Source organism: Mastigoproctus giganteus, chromosome 10 (assembly GCF_048544385.1).
Source record: "Mastigoproctus giganteus isolate SK-2022 chromosome 10, ASM4854438v1, whole genome shotgun sequence".
In the NCBI taxonomy this organism is placed as follows: domain Eukaryota; kingdom Metazoa; phylum Arthropoda; class Arachnida; order Uropygi; family Thelyphonidae; genus Mastigoproctus; species Mastigoproctus giganteus.
This window is the reverse complement of record NC_143584.1, coordinates 168,676,026-168,699,425: the sequence shown is the minus strand read 5'-3', so window position 1 is coordinate 168,699,425 and position 23,400 is coordinate 168,676,026. Positions and strand designations below refer to the sequence as shown.

Here is a 23,400-nt window from a genome sequence, read left to right as displayed (position 1 = left end):
GCCTTAATTATATATTTATCTAAGTCGCTTGTTTACCTGGTAAGGTCTGATGGACTATGAAAAGAGGGGGTGCCTGCATACTTTTTTGGAGTGTCGTGTATTTAACTTGGCAGATATATTACTTTCAGAGAGGTGATATTATTTAGTCAATAAGTTTCAGTAATCATACGAGCTGTGTAAATTAAGTATATTTCCATAAATATACTACTTACCCATTGCTTTTTTTTGGTCTCAGAAACTTCTTGCTGATGCTGTTCTAAAAGTTTACGGATTTGTTGTTGATGAGTCATTTGAAGGTGCTCTTCAGCCTTGCGTCGAACTTCTTCCAATTCTCGGTTGATCTTTTCTAGGGCTGCGTTAATGGACTTCTGTTTATCCTCTTCGTAATCTTTCTGTAACTGTTATGTATAAAATAGTTTGAATAACACTTAAAAAAAAAAATATATATATATATATATATATATATACATATACATATATATATATATATATACCCCCTCCCTAAAATACAGTTTGATACCAGGTTGCAAATATATAAAGGAATATGCAGGAATATCTTTCATTAAGATCTCAAGAGCAAATAAATAATGATTCCAATAAATGAAGCTAAATATAAAAAAGGAGCACCTGAGATGAATAGAATCTATCCAATTATATTACGGGACGTAGAAAAGGAGATCCCTATGGACCGGAGATGTATGAATGTATCCCCAATTCACAAAGGGGGAATCAAAAGATGACATGAGTAATTACAGACTTACTGGCTTAAATTCTGTTCCAAGGAAAATAATGGTCACTGGTTAAAGAAGTAATGCAGGACCATCTAGACCAGGGATGTCAAACTCATTTGGGCTGTGGGCCATTTCACGTATTAGTGTACCTCACGTGGGCTGCAAAATGCTTTTTAATTGCTGAATTGTTGTTTGTTGCTGATAGATACTTGTAGCTGAGAATGCACTAATAACTAATTGAAAGGAAATAAATGTCTGAATAAACAACAGCATGAATGTTGAAAAGCAAGTTTATTTCAGAAAATACAATATTTCAACAAGGGAATATACATGAAATTAGGTAATCTAGGCCTTTTTGCCAGACACTTGACTCCGTTTACTTGCAACCAGCTTTGGAAGATTTGGAGTCAAGGATTGAGAAGACACAACCTTTATTATGGAAGAAAGATCGGCGTCGGTTCCTTGATTTGTGGGCTGTGTTATTATTATTATTAGCTATATGGTGCAAGGAAGCCTGAGGCTTATGCTGCACCAGCCATAAAAAATTCCCGAGTTACCCTAAGAGAGAGAATCCAGCTCAGGACCCTGGGTGCACCAAGCCCATAGCTTTCATACATTAAAACAGTTGTTCACATAATATGTGTTCCCAAATTAACACAAAAATTTTGTGGCAAACTTTCTTATCTCTGGGTATTTTCGCCCTAAATACAATCCCAAAAATCTTGGTATTGCTCTTAAAATTGAGTCATTCGGCAGATCAATTAGTACCATTTGTAGGGAAATGTGAAAAGTCACTCTCAAACAGCTCTAGTGCTGTTTGAGAGTGACTTTATGGAAAGGAGAAAAATCTTCTTGGTGCTCCTTGAAATCTTTAAAACACTCATAAAATTTGTCTTTAATCCTTTCTACTCTGTCACAATATTTTGAAAAGAAAAGTCAGAGTATCCTCTTAATTGATTTTGCCACACAATCAACTTTTTTTGAAAACTAGCCAGTGCATCGTGCATGTCTGTTATCAACTGATCTTTCCCTTGTAGTTTAATGTTTAGATCGTTTAAGTGACCTGTAATATTTACTAGGAAGGCCAGATCTTATACCCAAGACTGATCCCACAGAAACGATACATCCTGAACTTTCATTTCTAGGAACAGCATTATTTCTTCCAAAAGTAAAAAAAAAAAAAAAAAAAAAAAAACCTCTTTAGCATGTTGAGGAAAGACAACCAACGAAACTCTGTGTAGTATGGCGGCCCTTCAAATTCACTTTCCAAGGCCTTAAGAAGGAGAGCAAACTGGAGGTGATTTAATCCTCTGGACTGGATGAAGTTCATAGATATTTTAGGGGTCAGATCTGTTTCTTGTAGACAAAGAACAGCAGGCTTATATTCGGTAATTAAGTCATAAACATTGTCTAAGTTAGCTCTGAGGCTGCAACAATTGCATTGAACGATTCTATACATTACTGAGGATTATCAGGTGTGTCTGCTTGCTTACGGGATGTGGCTTGTTTGTGCCTGTCTAGCCTTGTTTTTTCCCTTTTTCAAAGTTGGTCTGGTGATGTCCATTTCCTTCTCTTTTGCATGAATTTCAAGAAGTAGTTCATCTTGATGTGAATTTCTATGTCCACGGTATCAATACTTGATTTCTAATTATCTCTTTAAGAGCTTATTTGCTTAACTGGCTGTTGTGTAATGTTTTTATCTGTAGTATTGTCAATGGTGTATTTACCAAATGAGTTGATTGCTGTTGGGTAGGCTATTCTTTTAGTGCAGAGAGGACCAACATTGCCCATCATAAATTGAGATGCTTGGCGGAACTGAACAATCTGTTTGCATTGTTATGGATCATTGCTTTTTTTTACAACTGAAAAATAAGATGGCAATTCATTATAAATGTCTTTTTGCTTCTTGGTATGGCACCTTGTGTTACACTTTGTATGTTCTTTTCTGTCTGCCACTGGATGCACTCCTTTGAAAATGCTGAATGATTTCCCTTACAGTTTGGGCAGCATTGCATTTCAGTGGTGCAGTCTGTGTAAACATGATCTTTTGAACAACAGGAGCACAGGTGGTTACACCCCTGACTACTTGCGACTGTCCAAATTTTTGGCATTTAAAATACAGGAGGGCCTCGATTAACGCAATTAATTTGTCCCGCGAGCGCATCGCACAAAACGGATACGCGTTAATTGAATATAATAACCAATAGGAAAAATTATAATTAGTCCTTGACCTTCTGGAATGTCCACAAAGAATATTAAAAATACCTTTTAAATAACTTTTTAACTGTATACAATGTAAAAGATAATGAAAATAATTATGGAATTAAATGTTTATTGCATAAAACAGTGGTTCCCAAACTGCGCGGCGCAGAATATTTTAAATTTTCGAGGCAAACAGCGATACTCGACATCTGTTGGACACTGCACGAACTACTAGCTCGAGGTAGTTCACAGTTTCAACATTTCTTATTAAGTTGTTTGGACCTAACTACTAAGCGGAACTGTTAGGTATTTCTTTTGGTCTGAGTGCGCCTTGAAAAAATTACTGAGACACTAAGAGTGCCGTGAACCGAGAAAGTTTGGGAACCACTGACATAAAATACACAATGAAGAAATGACTGTTGCGGAAATATTTGAACAGTGTTGACTTTCTCTTTTCATCAATCAATTTCCGATAGCTGACAACAATCTTCTCTGGGCCTGGCGAAATAAATATCGCAGAGAACCTCAAACCTTTTGTTTGAGGTTCTATGCGATACGAAAGATTTCATCTAATTCGTTTACTGTTATCTCCTTCGTGGTAACATTTTCATCTGGCTCATTTAAAAATTTGAATTTTTATGCAAGTGTGCATTGACTTTATTAGCAGGAGACAAACAAATAACATGTCTTCTTCTGATGGAACACACCGAGGCGGGCAGCAGGCAAACGTTTGTTTATAGACCGTACTACTCGTGGTAAGCTTAATGCACAATTAAAATCCTTTTCAACTATCGCATAAAAAAAAAAAAAAAAAACCCACGATCGTGTTAATTGGAAATTTGCATCATGTAAAGTGAAAAGTGGTATAATTTTTCAAATAGCGTTAACTGAAATTTGCGTTAATCGAACTTGTGTTATGTGAGGCCTTCCTGTACCGGACGAGGTTTGGAATGTAAGGTTGCAATTTGCACCTTAAATATCCAGCTTTAAGTTGGTAGGATTGGTGTTTTAAATGTAAGAATGACTGTTTGGGTAGGAGTAAGTACTCCATCTTTCTTAATGACTATCCTTTTGACATTTATCACATTTTGATCACTTAATTCCTGAACAATCTCTTCCTCAGATATATTAAGGAGATCCCACTCTGCTATTACCCCTTTAGAGGAGTTTAATGTGTCATAAGGTGTAACTTTTGTGGGAATTCCACCAAAAGTTGATGTTTTTAATAGTCTTTCTGAGTGCTTGTTCTCACTCATCTCAACTAGAAGACCTCCAGATTTTAATCTCCGAACCATTTTTGGAGGGCCCGCCACATTTGCAAGACATTTCTGTACAGGTGACCCCTGCTTAACGCTGATAATTCGTTCTGTAAAAACAGAGTGCTAAGTGAATCCGCGCTAAGCGAGCGCCGCATTCCCATAAGGTAATATATGTATTTGTGAGTTGCAGTTGGTGCCATAGGATATTTCCTAATCAATAATAAACGGTAGTGAAAAAATGCACAAATGTCGGTCAAAATATTTAATATTCAAATATTTGTACATATAAAATATTCTACATTACATATGTATATAATTATGTGGTAACTACTTACGTATCAAAATTAAACTTAAAATCATGAATTTAATTGATCTAAGTGGATTTAATTTAATTGATGAATTTAATCATAAAAATGTGTCGATTTTAAATGGAATTTTAAGTTTAATTTTAAACCCCCCGCAACGTTACCACCCAACAATAAAGTCAACCGATCCTTCGCCGCTTTGAAACCTGGAATGTTTTTTTCTTCTTTCAGAAGAAAAAAAACTGAAAAGAACTTGTTAAAAACTTGTTGAGAAGTATAACACATAATATCCCTCTTCAATAATTTTAACAAGTTCTTTTTTGAAAGTTTCGGCTCCTTCTGCACTTGTGGTTTCTCCCTGGATTTTAAATCTATTCAACCAGCCCTTACTAGTTTTAAATGGTTCCACATTTTTTTTTTTTTTAGGTGAGTTTTCTTCAGATCATCATATTGGCTAATCTCTCTGTCTCTCTCTCTCTTTTTTTTTTTTTTTTTTAATAATATTTAACTTAACTGAATTCTGCATTGGATATTATCTTCAATAAAATTAGTTAAAGTCTTTCCATTTCAATGCTAATAGCCGGCCTAGCCCTAGTTGCTTGCAGTGGAACAGCTATCTTTCCCGCTGCTAAAATTAATTCTTTATTATTTTTTATAATTGTTCTTACAGTTAAACTTGCAAGTCCTAAATTATGGCACACATCCACTTGTCTTTGACCGGAATCGATTCGCTTCAAAATGTCTAATTTAATTTTCAAATTCAGTCTTTTTCTTACATTTATAGTCTTTGTACTGCACTCAGACATTGCTTTTTCATTCTTATCGGCCATTATTAACTCTTCGAAAATGTAACTGCGTTGGTTGCATTAATTATGATACAATGTTCAGTAAACTGTCCATTTCGCAGAATGTCTAATATGGTACTGAGAGATGACTAGACTTTCGATAAATGCATATAACACAAATATTACAAGCAATATACTTGATCATTTTTTAAAATGTTGATCTCGAAACTACGTAACAAGTCACTGTACTGCAATTAAATTAGCGTGCGAGAAAATTTCACTGAGCGTGGGAAAATTTCTCAAGTCGGCGTGGGAAACGTTTTAATGCTGTTTTGCTATTCACTTCAAGCTATCGACTCCATCAAATGAAACGATTTCATTAAATATGCCAAAAATGCAATCTGTAAAAGAGCGTTATAGTGATCTGTGACAGTGTTATAGTCAGATATGGGTTATAATATAAGAACAGCATTATAGCAAATCAGCGTAAAGCAAACTGCATTATAACGGGGGCCTGCTGTACTAAGAATGGGGAGAACTTACTCAAAAGATGATCAGTCAATGAATGCAGTATCAGAAAAAGAGGAGCAGGGGTTTCTGTTCCTTCTTTTTTCGCCATTTTGCATTACTTACCGTATTTTCTGGCTTATAAGACGCGGTTTTTTTCGCGAAGAAATACTTGTTGTTATTTGGTTTTTTAGGAGCATTAGCAACTACGGCCATATTGCTCCGGGATGTGCGGTGGTCATTCCCTGACCTTTCCACATCCTCCGTATTTGGTGGCGACGGGCTCGAACCCCGGTCTAATCAAGAAGCGTGTGCTACGCACTGCTGCTCCTTCCCACCTGGCTACGGAGGCGCCACAAAGAAATACTTGGAAAATCACCCTGTGTCTTATATGGTCAATGTCAGATTAGGCCTAAAGACTACTGGCAATGCATTTTCGATGACGCAGTGCCGGTAAACTGAGTTCTGAAAATTTCCCTTTGAAATTCACACCAATTTTACTTAAGATTTATCTGTTGAAATATATTTTTAACAATTATTCAGTGGTTACAATCTATGGCAACAATACATACAAGTAATCTTTTTTTCGTGGAAAATTTGTTGAAATCTGTGTGATATGAATCTCACAATCAGACGTAAGTAAAAACTTGTTTCATTTTCCCATGTGTTTGCTTCCTCTATAATATGATCTCACGCTTTTATGGTATGGCGGGCTAATTAGACTTGATTGGGAATTTTCAATTCCAACCGTCTTTTACAAAGAGAAAGTGACGCCCGTATTTGTTTTAGGGTGAGTAAGGATTTCTGTTACGTTACTTCTGTCAGCTTTTTCAGAAACAAACATTTCATTATTGGTTGAACATTTACCCAAGCGTATACCATAATTTTGTGAAAAATATATTACCGCATTTAATTTTATTATTATTATTTTTATTATTTTGGAGAAATATTTATTTTTTTTCCCCCCCCCAAAATATGTGGCCAAAACTAGGGTGTCTTGTATGCCAGTGCATCTTATAAGCCGGAAAATATGGTACTTACTTACTCCACGGTGCTAGGGTCCTTATAGAACCTTGGCCTCCTCAACGTTTATCTCCAGCTGTCTCTTTCTTTGGCCATTTTTCTCCCTCGTCTCACCCTAAGCTGTCGTAGGTCATTCTCTATGTTATCCACCCACCTCCTTCTCAGTCTTCCTTTCATTCGTCTTCCTCCCAATTGCACTTCCACTGCTTTCCTTGGCCATCTGTTTTCCTCCATTTGTACCATGTGGCCTGCCCATCTAAGTCTTGAGCTCTTTATCACTCCCACTATATTGGGTTCTCCATACAGTTCCTTCAGTTCTTGGTTTGTCCTTATTTTCCACTCTTCCCCGACTTTTACAGCGCCAAAGATTTTCCTTAATATCTTCCTTTTCCACACATTTAAAGATTTTTCATCCTTTTTATTAAGCACCCATGTTTCACTATCATAAGTCACGACAGATCGTACCATTGTATTGTATAATTCGTTCTTCTAGAGAGCAACTTTGATTGAAAGTGTTTCTGCAGGGAAAAATAGCATCTATTACCAGCATTAAGACGAGCCTTAATTTCTGGGGCGTTAGTAGTATCATGTTGAATCACAACTCACAGATATTTGAAGGATTCCATTCTGTTGAAACTATGTTTCGCTGTGTGCAAGCTCTGTTGAGTACTTTGTCTCTCCTTCCTACTTGTAATCATAAACTTTGTTTTATTTTCATTTACCTTCAACCCAACTCTTCTGCTTCTTTCTTAAACTTTTCAAAAGCTGTCCTCAGAATATGTGGGTTTCTTGAAGTCATCACTACATCATCTGCATAGGCTAAGTGCTAGTAGAGTCTGTTAAATATCCCATTGGAGGTGGCTAATACTTTCCTCATAACCCTCTCCAACACCAAGTTAAAAAGGATCGGTGACAAAGGGTCCCCCTGTCTCAGCTCTCTCTCCCCCCACTTCAAAGGACTCAGAGAGATTCCTCTGCACCTTAACCTTAAGCACCTCCATAGCCAGGTGGGAAGGAGCAGCAGTGCATAGCACACGCTTCTTGACGGTTCAAGCCCATCACCACCAAATACGGATGATGTGGAAAGGTCAGGGAATGACCACCGCATATTCCCGGAGCAATATGGCCTTAGTTGCTAATACTTCTAAAAACCAAACAACAACAACAACCTTAACCTTGCACTTGCTTTCTTCCAGCATGATCTTCATCAGCCTTACAAGCTTTTTTGGTATGCCCAGGGTTCCTCTTATTTCCTCTTAAGTAGGGCAACTCCTCTGTAGTTTCCACACGCTAGTTTATCTCCCCTCTTGTGGATTGGGATGATTACCGCTGTCTTCCAGTCATTTGGCAATTCTTCTCTTTTCCACATGTCCAATATAAGCTGATGTAATTTTTGGATCAGTTTCTCGGCACCTGCCTTTATGAGTTCTGCTGGGATGTTATCTTCTCCGGGTGGTTAGTTGTTTTTGGACTGCATCCTGTACCTCTTCTATTGTTGAGGTACAAGGTACCTTCAACATTATCTGTTTCTTCTTTTTCTTCTGGGTGTGTCTGCTCTTTATTAAGTAAGGAATTAAAATGCTACTTCCAAACTTCTGTAATCTCCATTACTCCCCTCACTATTTCTCCTTTCTTATTCTTACACAGGTTAAGATGCAGCTGGAAAAAATGCAAGAATTTCCTACATACTGACTTTGCTACAGCTCTTTTAACTGTAATCCTCAGTATTCTTTCTAGTTCCTCCTGTAACATTTTCTGCCTGGCTTGGTTTCGTTCTTCTAGGATCTTCTCACAGTCCTGATTGAACCAGTCATTTCTTACTCTTTTTTGTTAATTGTCTCTCACTCTTCTGCTTCTATACTAAGTGTTTCCTCAATATCTTCCCATTTTTTATCGATGGGCTCACCATCCTGTTGGTGTTTCTCCAGTTGTTCCTCGACTTTCATTTAAATCTTTCTCTAGTATATTCATCTTCTTTAAGCTTATCTTGTTGATATCTTTTCTTTGTTATCCCTCCTTTTCCTCTAATACCTTTGATAGACTATTTTGCAGACGGCACCGTACCATAAAATGGTCTGAGTTGCAATCTTCCCCCCCCCCTGTAACTTCTAACATCCATTACACCCATAGCATGACGAGCATTAATGAGGATGTGATCTATCTAATTACGTGTGACACCACCAAGTGATATCCAAGTTTCTTTGTGGATATTCTTATGTGGAAAATTTGTGTTACTAATGCTAAAGCCTTTCCCTCTTGCAAAGTCTATTAGACTTTCCCCATTTTCATTACTTGTTTCATGTAAGCTGTTTCTTCCTATAGTTGGTATGTGTGTTTCCTCTCTCCCTACTTTGGCACTGAAATCTCCAAGTATGAGTTTAATATCATTTCTTGGAGCTTCATCTGATGTTCTCTCCAGTGATTCGTAAAAGGCATCCTTTGCTTCATCCTCTGCATCTTCTGTCAGAAGATGCAGAGGAGGCATGTACACTGATCATGAATGTGTTAAAAAAAGACCCCCCTCTAAGCCTTAGCGTACACATTCTTTCATTAATTATACTGCAACTCATCATTCATGCTTTAGTGTCCTTAATCATAAAGCCTGTCCTCAGAATGTTGTCTCTGCTTCCACTATTTATTAGGGTGTAGTCTTGGAAGTCCATAATTCCTAAGTTTCCCCATCCTATCTCTTGTAGCTCTGCTACATTTATGTTATATCTCTTCAATTCTTTCTCCAATTTCCTGCTTGTTCCTGGCTGGTACAAACGTTGGATGTTCCACATGGCTACAAAAATCTCTTTAATCCCTTTGGCATGCTTGGGTCGAATTTCATTTGAGCCAGTTTGGCTATTTCCTTGAGGTTTCGTAACGTTATGTTTGTTTTCTGGGGTGGGGTTGTTAGCCCCATACCCAACCCCCAACCTGGAGGACCAGAGTATCTCTCTTAGTCTGAGTCATCACCTGTAACCTGTCTGGCGAGGTAGGCCCTGCTGGCAGTGTTATTTGTTTTTTTTTTTTTTTTTTTTTTAGAAGCATTAGCAACTAAGGCCATATTGCTCCGGGATATGCGATGGTCATTCCCTGACCTTTCCGCATTCTCTGTATTTGGTGGTGACGGGCTCGAACCCCGGTCTAATCAAGAAGCGTGTGCTATGCACTGCTGCTCCTTCCCACCTGCCTACGGAGGCGCCCTGCTGGTAGTAAAACTACAGCTGTTTTAGCTCACAGGATCATTTGGCCTGCAAAAGCCCCAGCACTACGTCAAAGTGGAGATACTTTCGAGGGGGGGGGGCGTTTTGCATTACAAGCATTTAAGTCATCTCTGTTTGAGAGATCTGGATTGTGAGATCCGTAAATGACATGTCTATTTATGTCAAGCTTTGCTCCTTTTAGCCCAGGGAGAGTGATTTTCTTCTCCCAGGTTACTGGCCATGTCACGTGGAGGCAGGAGCAGTGGCACCAGTGACCAAGCAGTTTAGAAAGATAGTTAGGTTAGTACAGATTATATAAATATATATACAAGGAAAGAAAGGTGTATTTCCTTTCCGGATCCCTACTTCAAAGTTCTTACTTCATTTTTAAGTAAAGAATCACTTATGAAAAACAGGAAGAATAGAGACACTGGATAATAAATATAATGAATCCGCTGAGAAAGATCACTCTATGTATCACACAGAGTATAACTTGGCACTCGGGGCCAGTTCTGATATTTGAAGAGTTCTCTGACCAATTTATTTAGACAAGTAAGTTCAAAGTACACTTAATTTTAAAATTATATTTAATATTTTTGACTGCATTATTTTGTTTTATTATCAGCCTTTCCCATTCCTAAATCGAAAGCGACACTGACGACTGCACTTCGTATTAGTAAGCATTTTCAAGCAGTTTACATTTTTATAAGTTTTAATGGGCTGTCATCTTATACGAGCAGGCATCTGTTGGACTTCTTCCACCATTTGAAATATTTGGAATAAAGTGGCTTTCGATAAATAATCTTTTCTTAATTTTCTTACCATATGGAATGCACATCCAAGTAAGATTTTAATAGGTTTTTCAAAAAAAAAAAAAAAAAAAAAACAAAACAAAAAAACTGTTAATTCATGAGTATATTTTAAGTAAAACATTTATATGATGATTGAATACAAATGTTGTCATAATTTTTTTTGTTTAATTACAAAAGTTCTTTTTCATTAAATAATGAAAAGGAAATTTTTGTAACAGAGAATAACGTAACAGTTCAAAACATATCCTGTCTCTGTGAGTATCCACTCTAATATTATATTCCTGGTCAGATTCCATAATCTATTTTACTCCTCTTAGTCAAAATCCCTTTATCACATCCCTCACATTCATTTTCTGTCTCTGTTGCTTTCCCCATCTTTCACAAATTAGTCAGTACTTTTGATTTTTTTCCATAGAAAATCATTTTTCCCCCTTCTTATGTTCTTAATAGTGAAATACTTTTCTTTTTTGATTATGATGTTTATAACTCCAAATGATTCAGTTTCCTTGTTATATGGCAGCTGGTAGAAATGCTGAAGCATTTGCTGTTATTAATGACCTTACTAAATTGTTAATTTCTACTGTTGTGTCACCTAGTATCAGACAGTTCTGTTCACACAATTAACACTTCATCTTTTCCTCATCACAAACTCATTGAAGTAAACAGCTAATGTAAACTGTCTTGTAGGGACCTTGGATCACAAGTTGGTGGCAATCTCTTCACCAGTTGACATTATAAGACTAATACTTGTTTGGATCATATCACTAAAAATTAATGTTCTTGTAGGGAACAAATCTTTTATTCTTGATTCTACTGTAAAATCTTGTTCCTTATTCACTTAATCCATTCCCGGAACCTTACATTCCCCCAGTTTTCTGATACTCCAAAACTACATCTCAAAGAATATAAAAATCTTTTCCTCTGAAATTTTTATATCATCTGTTTTCCATCTGACGTCTCCATTTGAACTCCATCAGCCCATCGCTTGAACATTCTTTCAACTGTAAATGTTGTTGTAAATTACCTATTCAACTCATCTGTCACTTTTGATCGGCTGACTAATGTATAATGTAGGGGCCAGGTCACTACTTATATAGTAGAAAGTTAATCAGTAAAGCTCCCTTCAATCAAGCAGGGCAGGGGTGGGCCACATCCGGCCCGCGACGATGTTGAATCCGGCCCCCTCGGTAAATGCATAAATATAGAAAATCCACACCTGACTACACTCGCCGTAAACGTTCGGCTTAATTCGGTTCAATCGGGAATCGCGGCCAGTACAACAGTAACCAAGTGATTCTACGCAGCATCAGAGTTATTTCCTAATTATCATTGTAGCATCGATCGAACGAAGTTCCTTTGGGTTTGACTTCTTATTGAAAAAAATAATATTGGTGCGAGGTATTTTATGTTTTATGCCTTTTCTAATTATTACAATTTTTAATTTAATATAATTTATAGCCCATAAAATGAGCCAATTAAAAAAAAAGGAAAAATTGCTGCCGAATGCCGCATTTTCAATGATAATTGGACATTCAGATATTTTTTTAAAAAATACATCAATAATTTGGTAATTCAAGTAATATAACATTTTTTAGGTTCTGATTTTTTTTATTAAATCGTTCAATCTATTCCGGCCCGCATCATGATGCGAAAATTTCATTCGGCCCGCATCATGATACGAAAATTTCATTCGGCCCGCCGATGAAAAAAGTTGCCCACCCCTGAAGTAGGGGGAAGGTTCCCTTCTTAGCTCCCTTTGCTAGTGATTTCATACTCAACTTTCACCTGTCTTATCCTATCAGTAAATTGTTGTCTCATGTAGACTGTAACTGTCTCATGCTTTTTTTTTTTTTCTTTTAGTAGAAAGTATATGTACGTCACATCCATTGTAGCAAGCTGGAATTTGCCAAAACAGAGATGCTTCAATAGGACATGCAATCTTGTTCAATGCATCCTTTATGACAAGGTTATGTGAGTTATATTATTGTAAAAATCAAAATTAGTATAAAGTTATCAGGTTATGTTATACAATTTATATAGGCAAAGTGAGAGGTGAGAAAATATGTTCAAGTGATGAACTTTTTAGATATACTATACACAATATCAAGGTATATACAACTCCATAACATAATGTTGTTTTGATAGTGCATCCACATGCACACTACTTGAACTTCCTCCAGTCACAGCTGGCAGAATAGTTAGCAAGAAGGTTATTCCTTAGCTCAGTGTTTCGCAAACTGTGCTCCACGGAACACCAGTGTTCAGTGAAAAATTGTTATTAATAATTAAAAAAATAAAATAGTAAATTCTGCATATTTCTAGTGTACACCACTTTTGTATCATTATAATTTTTAACATAATTTTTTTTTCAGTTATTAATGTACTGGCACAGACTAATAAATGGACTGCTGAAAACACTTTATTTTGGCAGGCTTTTGCATGCCCCTGGTTAGGGTAACTAAGAGTAAGAATAGTGGTGCATGTATACTTGCATGTACACCAATGCTAGGAGTATAGTAAAAAAATATGATGAATTTGAAGTGCTGGTCAAGACATCAAAGGCAGATATTGTTGGGATATCAGAGACATGGTGTCGCACAGAACACAGAATTGAAATTTGGGGAATACAATGTGTACAGAAAGGATAGACATGATAAGAAGGAAGGAGGAGTTATGCTGTTAGTTACGAAACAAAATCTAATGCAGGGCATCATCCAATTAACATGGGTGTACAGTGCAATATCGAGTCAGTTTGGTGTGACATAAGCACTGGGAAAGCAAAAATGAGAGGAGGAGTGTGGTATTGGCCTAATGACTCTGATGAGTACAATGAAAAACTGTACAGCGAAGTAGAGTGGGCCAGTATATCAGAATGTCTAATAATGGGGGATTTTAACTTTCCAGTTGGCTGGAACTTGTGGATTGGTCGCTCGCACACTAGCAAGACAACCAGAGGGAGTAATACTCCTGATCTGATCTGATTATCAGCAGTGATTATTCACACAATAAGAATCTGCAGATAAAGGAACTACTAGGTAGTTTCTTTATCAAGGGAAGGGTTTTTGATTTTGTAAAGGTGACTATAGCGGTCTCAGAAAGTTTTTAAATTCTATACAGCGGGACCAACTGATGATGTTACCAATAGCAAATTCTAAATGAGAAGCATTCAATCTTGGAAGCTACCAGTCTTTTCATACCAACTAAGAAATACCGTTCAAGGTTTAGGCCTAAATAGATGTCAGATGAACTAATGAGACTCGTGGCAGAGAAGAAAAATGCATGGGATGATTATAAATTATCAGGTGACACAGAAGCCTATGATAGATATAAGCTAGTCTGTAATTAAGTCACAAAGGAAGTTAGGCAAGCGAAGGTAGATTAAGAGAAATCTTTGGTAAAGGATGTTAAGAAAAACAGCAAAGACTTCTTTACTTATGTAAATTCTATAAGGAAGGGAATGAATAAGATTGGCCAACCTGATACTGAGAGTTCAACAGTTGATGATCCTGCTCAGGTAGCTGACAAACTGAATGAGTATTTTTGAATCCACATTTACACACGTGGAATTTTGTAGGGAAGTGGAGACTAGAAGTTTATCAAACTCTAACAGGGATCTAATTGATTTTGTAATAACTGAGAGCAAAGTGGAGGAGAAATTGTTGACGATAAACATAAGAAAGGCACCTGGAGTGGATGAGATCTATCCAGTTATATTGAAGGAGGTAGCAAAGGAAGTAAGTAAACCCTTAGCCATAATTATGAGAGCTTCCTTGAACTCAGGTGAGGTACCCATGGACTGGACATGTGCAAATATATCCCTAATTTAAAGAGGATCAAAGGGTGACATGAGTAATTATAGTCCTGTTAGTTTAACTTCTGTTCCAGGGAAAATAATGGAGTCGCTGGTTAAAAACACAATGCAGGATCATCTAGACAAGACTGCAGTTATATTTCAGACATAGCAAATTCTAAATGGGAAGCATTGAAGGAATTAATCTTGAAAAACATAGCCAACCCACAGCATGGGTTTGTTAAGGGAAAATTTTGTTTGACCAATATGACTGGATACTACAATGTGGTCACAAAGGAACAAGATCCAAAAAATAATTTTGATATCATATACTTGGATTTCAGGAAAGTTTTTGATTCTGTTACATATGGAAGATTATTGTTCAAATTGGACAGTATGGCATTAAGGGCAAATTGCTGTTATGGATAAAGGGATGGTTGATTGGGAGAAAACAGAGGGTGGCAATCAATAGGCACTGCTCTTTGTGGACTAATGTTATTAGTCGAGTTCAGTGTTGGGCCCATTGTTTTCTGTATTTATTAATGATATTAATGAATGTAATGAAGGCTTAATGCTAAGTTTGTAGATTTTACAAAGGTCGGCAGGGTTGTTAATGACAGTACATAACTGAAACAGGATCTACAAAAGTTGGGCAGATGGGCTGAGAAATTGCAATTGAAGTTTGACATTGACAAATGAAAAGCACAGCATATGGGTAGCAGTAACCCCAGAGTAATGTACCAACTGTGCAGTATTATATCCAAGGTAGTGGAGAATGAAAAAGACCTGGGGTAACTGTGATGTCAGATATGAAGTTTTCAGAGCAGTGCAGACAGGTTGCCAGAGCTGCTCACGGGGTCTTGTTAATGATATACAGGAATTTTGGTAGCAGGGATAAGGTGGCAATTATCCTTTTGTATAAGACAATGGCGAGGCCGCACTTTCAGTACTGCAAACAGGTCTGGATGCCTCATTTTGGGAAAGATGTAGAGCTGATGTAATAAGTACAGAGAAGGGCAACAAAATTGGTGAGGGGAATAAAGGGGTGCTCTTACCAAGAAAGGCTTAATTTCTGTAAACTGCAGCATCTGGAGACTAGGCACCTGCAAGGTGATCTGACTGAGGTGTTTAAGGCTTTGAACAGTTTGAACAAGCTCAATGCTGATGGGATTCTTCCTCTTGCTTAGATTATGCACTTGATGGGGGCATAAATTCAAATTGAGGAAAGACATATACAGAATAGATGAGAGGAAATTTGCCTTTAGTGGTGGTGGTTGATAGCTGAAATAAATTCAAGGAAGAGCTGGACAAAGTTTTGGAACAAACAAATAAGTGAAATATGCTAACATACAAATTCATCTTATAATGCTGTCTTCTAAAATGAAGGATAATGGGCACTATAACTTAAATATAACTCACTATAACTACCAAGTAGCATATATTTAGCAAAACATCATACTATTATTCATATTTCACTTGTATACTTTTATTGAATGCAACTTAATATCATCATTTTATTCATAATGCATTTGAAAATTTCGACACATTAATAGTCAAAAATTATATTAAAAGTTTGATATATGTTAGAATAGCTTTATTTCTTATAACCCTATATTAGTGCATATGTTTATATCAACCTCTTTCAAAAAATAACAAACTTCTGGTGTGTGTGTGCGCGAATGCACACACACACACTTCAGCAATCTCACTATTGTTGAAAATGACTAATTAGGCGAAATCACACTCTGTTCTCTTGTGTCTTTGATTTTAGGGAAAGTCAATAACAGGTGGAAAGGGTAGGCTAATTGCAATAACACAATGTTTTTCTGTCAAAAACTGGTAGGGGGAGCAGCCAACTCAGACAGCCTCTATATGAAATGCTAGAATTATTATTATTATTATTTTTTAAAATCTGAATTAAGCATTTATCCTAAGGGGAAACATTTCTTTCCACATAAAAAACCATTGACCTTTGCATGCAATCTATGACATGTACAGTGGTACCTTGGATTACGAGTAACTTGGTATGCGAGTGTTTTGCAAGACGAGCAAAAATTTTTAATAAATTTTAACTTGATAAACGAGCGAGGTCTTGCAATACGAGTACAGTCAGTTCTCGTATAACACGTGTTTACACTACACGAATTCGATCATACACGATTTATAAATAGGGGAACGATATCTTATATAACACAAACGGAATTCGCTTATGCACAATTAGCCTTTGTGTTTACAAGAAATGGCAGTCGAACGCAGAATCACCCCAACCGAACGCAACCCGATAGGAATGAAGAGAAGATTTTAAAAATGTATTTATGGTTTTTTATATCAGTGAAGGGGAAACACATTTCACCATAATAACGTAAAAACCAACAATTCCAGCTATCGGTATAACCGCAAATGCAATTAGATCGAGTTTACTACCAGTTTATAACAGATTCCACTAGCAGGAACGCAACTGGAAATTGTTTTTATTGTTTTATGGTAGTAAATTTTACTAAAGCCCTAGAATGTGCTTTAGTAAAATGTGAGGTGTTAATAGTGTATCTCTGCCTTTATGGTGTTGTTTATTCAGTTGCTACACGCGCGCAGCTTTGTTTATGTGTATCAAGCGTGCCTCCTCGTTTTGTAATAGTGCGAGCGATGAATCTGATTTCTGTGAAATCCTCAAAAGGAGGCAAAAGCAAGTGTCATTGGAAAGATTCCTTGTTAAAGTCGCACAAAAAGAAAAAAATCAACAGATAGCAGTGATTCCGTTAGAGACAGTGAAAGTCGTCCTACCCAATAATTAATAAATTCGATTGCTTTATGTATATTAAATTTAAATATTAAAAATACAAAAAGGTATGTATTTTGTATTAATCATTTTTACAGTATATGAATATTTTTGAGTTTTGGAACAAATCATCTGGGTTTCCATTATTTCTTATGGGGAAATTCGCTTTGATATATGAGTGCTTTGGATTACGAGCACGTTCCCGGAACGAATTATGCTCGCAAACCAAGGTACCACTGTATACTGTTTTTCTGTGTTAGTGATTTGGGTGTTATTCATACATCTAAGACTCATTACCCGTGACCACTTTTGGTAATAACATAGGATCCAAAATGGCAGGTTAAACAACTTGGATGAAAAGTGGGTTCAGGACAAACTTTGTGCTAACATGTCTTAAACTTAAACCTTCTGCTAAGGCAGCAGCTCACAACTAGTAGTTTGCAAACCCCCAGGAGTTCGCAAAAGTGTTCCAGGGGGTTTGCACTAAAAATTCTGTAATGGAGTCTGCTTAGATTTACATAGGTATATTTTTTTAAACTACAAAATAGTTTTTTTTTTTTTTTTATGTGAACCCCAAACATGAGAGGTATTAGAACCTATAGTACTTAGTACCGTGCTTGGGTTAGGGTTGAAGGAGAAGTATGGGAGGAGGGGGATGCCGGAAACTTTGCTCTAGAGACTAAACATGGGTTTCACCACTTCAAGCCTCCAATAAGCAAAATGGTGGTATTTCACTGGTCGATGAAAGCCATCTACCACCTATGAAGTTTAATATTAATTTATACAGTTCAGTCCAAAATTTATATTTAGTTGTGGTTTGGATCACGTGCCCTTACATAGCAAGCATATGCAACACAATGTTAGCGGGGGAGGGATTGGGCGCAAACGTGTCGATATGTATCTAACTAATAATATGTATATAGCTAATAATAAACAAAGAGAGAATAAAGTAAATAAAATTAAATATAAAGTAAATAATTTCCAATGAAAGAAACCACATCTCCCACAATTCCTTATAATTAGTTTACTATCTTACAGTATATATCATTTTAAATAAATATGTTTTCCATACTAAAATTTTTTTCATTCTTAAAGACCATTGTCATGTATAGGTACTTAATAATAATTTTATATTATTACACAATATCACTTATACTGGAAATATTTTATAATAAAAATTCAGAACTATTATACGATTTCAGAGAATATAGGTTTTTTTTTTTTGTTAGTTATTGGCACATCGGCTTCTGTGGCTATAACGCACCTCCCAAGGTTTTTGCAGTACTCTGATCCATGCCCAAGATGGGATTCGAACCCGTGACCTTTGGGTTGCCAGGCAGGCAGGCACTTTACCCGCCCGGCTAGCCCGGTCGGCAATAGGTTTAGTGGTTTGCAATAAAAATATTATGCTGAAAGGGGCTCACGAGTCAAAAAAGGTTGGGAACTGCTGTACTAAGGGTTACCTGTACTGAGCCAAATGACAGTGGTATCCTCACTCATTTCTTGATGCTGATGAGCAATCACTTTTTTCTCTGACAGTGATTAATTTCTTTCTCAAAATCCCTGAACCACTTGAAAACTTTTTGTAATGGTTTATTTTATGCATTTCTGCAAGAGTTTTGTCAAATTTAAAACAGAACTGCCTGTTTGTACATAGCATAAATTTTGACATTCTGCCATTCTCAACTGGGTTCATTCTTGTTAGCAAAAAACAAGAAAGTATGGTCACAGCAGGCTAAGGAATGCTAACACTGGATAGTGGAAGATTGGAAAAATGTTGGCCAATCTGACGAATCCTGATTCCGCTGCTTCATGCTGATAGGAGGTTGTTTGATAGCAGCATAGGCCATAATGCACCAAGTCGAAATAAAAACATCGATAAATACGAAAGGCTGTTTAAGCACGAGTAATGCCTCTCCATCATTTCTACTGCCCAGGTAGTATGCATGCATCGTTTTATTATATCTCATATTGTGAATACTTTCACAATGAGTTGCCTAGGTATTGCACTACTTCAAATAAGTAACGCTTCTCTGGTAGAGAAGTGTTGTGAAGGTATTCACAATATGAGATATAATAAAATGATGCTTGCATACTACCTGCATAGTAGAAATGATGGATATGCATTACCCATGCTTAAACAGCCTTTTCATACTCTTTGATATTTAGTCAAGAAATATATTTAGATTAAACCATGCACACCATAAAGCATCTCTCATATTGTGGAGTTATTCTTCATAATTGGGTTGTCACTATTGCAACAGAATACCTGCTCACCCATCGATGATGAAATCAACCAGCTTCAAAACAGTGCTGTCTAGGGGGTGGTGCCCTGAGAATAAGTAACAGTAGTATTCTCTACCAGACAAGCGTTACTTATTCGAAGTAGTGCAATACCTAGGCAACTCATGAAGGTATTCACAATATGAGATATAATAAAACGATGAATGCATACTACCTGGGTAGTAAAAATGATGGAGATGCATTACTCATGCTTAAACAGCCTTTTCATACTCTTTGACATTTAGTCAAGAAATATATTTAGATCAATAAAAACGTTTGATAACCCACAAACAGGTTATCATGACAAATAAATAATAATATATAATACAGAATGTCCCATAATGAATTGCATTTTTGAAAAAAACCATAATGAAAAAAAAAAAAATGCATTTTAAAAAACAATTTATTTATGAAAGATATTCTACCCATCGATGATGAAGTCAACCAGCTTCGAAACAGTGCTGTCTAGGTGGTGGTGCCCATCTGAGAATAAGTAACAGTAGTCTTCTCTACCAGACAAGCGTTACTTATTCGAAGAAGGCCGATTATTCTACACTTAATGGAAAATTATTTTCTAAAAATCAGATCATCGAGATGACATCCCTCATAATGATGACAGCTCTTCAAACCTAATGCTCAAATTTTTGAAGACTCGCTGACACATTGCCAGAAGAATGCTTGCAATTTCATGGCGGATATTTTCTTTTAATTGCTCCCTTGTTGTTGAATTATTGGAGTAAACATGGCTCTTGAGGTATCCCCCACAAACAAATATCAAGTGGGGATAAATCAGGACTTCTTGGAGGCCAGTTGATGTCAACCTCTACAAGAAATGAGTTTTTCTGGAAACAGTTCGCAAACCACTAGTAATGTTGCATTCAATGTGCGACAAGTTGCCCCATCTTGCTGGAACCATGTCCTGGTATTATATCCTGGAAATTCCTGTAGTTGTGGGGTCGGGAAAATCTCTCCGCATTTGAACATAGCATCCAGAATTAACTGTTACAGCTTGGCCGTGCAAATCCTCAAAGAAGTACGAGCCGATTATTCCAGAAGCTGACATTGCAGCCCAAACAGTAACTTTAGGACAATGCAGTGCTCTCCGGTGTTTCAGGTTTGGATTATTCTCACTCCAATAATGACAGTTTTGTTTGTTTACGTGTCCATTCAAATAAAAATGAGCCTCATCAGGGAACAAAATGTTGCCAAATTCGTAAATCTTTCAAACATTTCATTGGCGCAATTTACTCTTGCAATGAAGTCAGACTCGTTTAAATCTTGAACCAATTGGATTTTGTAAGGGTGTACAGTCAAATCTTTCTTCAATATTAGGTGTACAGACATTTGGGGCAAGTTTAATTCTGCAGCACGCTTCCGAACTGATTGGAGCAAAGTCTTGTGTATGGAAATGTATACGCATTCCACATTCTCACCACTTCTTGAAGTTCTTGGTTGCACACGGCGGTTGTTGATTTATTGTTAAACCGTTTTCTTCGAATCTCTTGACCCATGATTTGATCAGATTTACACTTGAACTTTCACTAAGGTCACGTAAGTTGTAGTGATCACAAAATTTATGTCTAATGATGATGATTGAATTATCTAACATTAGGACATTAGGGACTAGCCACTAGCTCCCACCACAACTTGTTTTCGAGTTATAAAGAAAACAAAAGTGCAAAAGTGAAGTTCTTTGAGCAGTGCAGATGGCTGCAAGAGTAGCTCATGGTGTCTTGTCAATGATATACAGGAATTTTTCTAGCAGGGATAAGGAGGTGATTATTCCCTTGTATAAGGCCACACCTTGAGTACTGTATACAGGTCTGGAGGCCTCATTTCAAGAAGGATGTAGAGCTGCTGGAACGAGTACAGAGAAGGGCAACAAGATTAGTGAATGGAACAAAGGGTTGCTCTTACGAAGAAAGGCTTAAGTTTTGCAAATTACAGTGTTTGGAGACTAGGCACCAGCGAGGTGATCTGATAGAGGTGTATAAAGCCTTGAATGATTTGAGCATGCTCAATGCCGATGGGATTCTTCCTCTTGCTCAGAAAAAAACCTGAGAGGGCATAAATTCAAATTGAGGAAAGACAGATGTAGGATAGATGTGCGGAAATTTGCCTTTAGCCAGTGTGTAGTTGGTTGGTGGAACAAACTTCCACCCCTTGTTGATAGCCTAAATAAATTTAAGGCTCAGTTGGACAGGTATTTTGAATGAACGGAGGGGTGAAATGGGAGTGGTTTTTTTTTTTTTTTTTTTTGGCTGATGCTGCATAAGCTTGCTTTCTTGCATCATATGCCTCTACTAATGCCAATGCAATTCATTATGGGACATTCTGTATAATAATATATATAATATAATACAATAAATATATTAATAAATAAGGCAAATAAACAAACAAATAAATAAATAAATATCAAAGAATATAAAAAGATCAATTCTAGAATATCTATATAAATTAAGGAACTGCAAAAATTTAAAAATGTTGGACATACTGTCTCTATCAATTAAAATCTGGCTGAATATATAAATGGCTCAGCCAGACTATTAAAATCCATAAAATATAAACAGTACACATTTGTAAAAACAGGACATTCTATAAAAATAAGAGTGGTTAATAAAACAGTACTGCAGTTTTTGCACAAAAGTAGGTCTCCTGCCTTCAGCAAAAAAAGATATTCTACATGTGATGACTATGTCCTTTGAGGAGATAAGCAAGAACAACTTCCTCTCTTCAGATCATGCACAAACTGGACTTTCACTTGATTAGGGCTTAATCAACTTTAGTTAGTCTGTAGCCTGTCCCTGCTAAGAATCTTGCCATTGAGAATAATATGTATTACTTACTGATATTCTGTATATGGGATTGCTAAGCAAGATTTATTCACAAAGTGGACTGCTGATATAGCAGCAATATTAGCCAGATCACCTCCCTTGATCCCATCACAGTATGGCCGGGGATTCAACAGATGCAGATTACACCACACTTCACCACTAATTGGTGTACATCACATATCTTTAGCAATGGCTAATTTTTATGTCATCCATGGGGAGCACCTGTACAGCAGAGTTGCATGCGACAAAACTAGCCACAGATGATATAAAAGCTTACGAACCCTACTTACAAACTTTCAGAGATAGGAACAAAGCTGTTCGTCAGTGTCAGAGCCATTACTGTTTGCCAGTTTGTTAGGTTAGTGCATATTACACTTGATGTACATCTGTAGTCAGAATTGTTGGCAGTTATTTTTTATTTGAACAATATGGCTCATATCATGTCTGAAAAAGGAGTAAGGATGCTGAAGTTACAGTAAGAAGAATCGTACAACTACGATGGAAAAGAAAGTAGAAATAATAAAGAAATGTGAAGGTGGTGAGAAAATAACAGACATAAATATGTATGATATGAATTGATCAGAGGTGGCAAAGATTCTGAAGGACAAAGAATGAATCTTGGAACATGTAAAAAAGTGCTGTGCCAATGTACTCAACAATTGTTAGCAAGAAGTGGGGAAAGGTCATGGACAAAATCAACATCAAATGCATATTAGTCTAATATTAATTCAAGAGAAGGCTTAGAGTTTATTCGAAGACTTGTTATGTTGTTGTTATTTGATTTTTAGGAACATTAGCAACTAAGGCCATACTGTTCCGGGGATATGCTGTGGTCATTCCCTGACCTTTCCGCATCCTCCATTATTTGGTGGCTCACGGGCTGAAACCCCAGTCTAATCAAG

At 36.7% G+C, this 23,400-nt stretch overlaps 1 protein-coding gene across 1 annotated transcript in view; it reads right to left on the bottom strand.

Annotated features, from left to right (window-relative positions):
• Positions 1-23,400, bottom strand: part of LOC150079462 (zinc finger MYND domain-containing protein 11) — a 305,480-nt gene that overhangs the window by 43,539 nt on the left and 238,541 nt on the right. Inside the window, exon 10 of the mRNA XM_090382587.1 lies at positions 213-398. Coding sequence (XP_090238713.1) covers positions 213-398 — 186 coding nt within the window. The remainder of the gene's footprint in view (positions 1-212; positions 399-23,400) is intronic.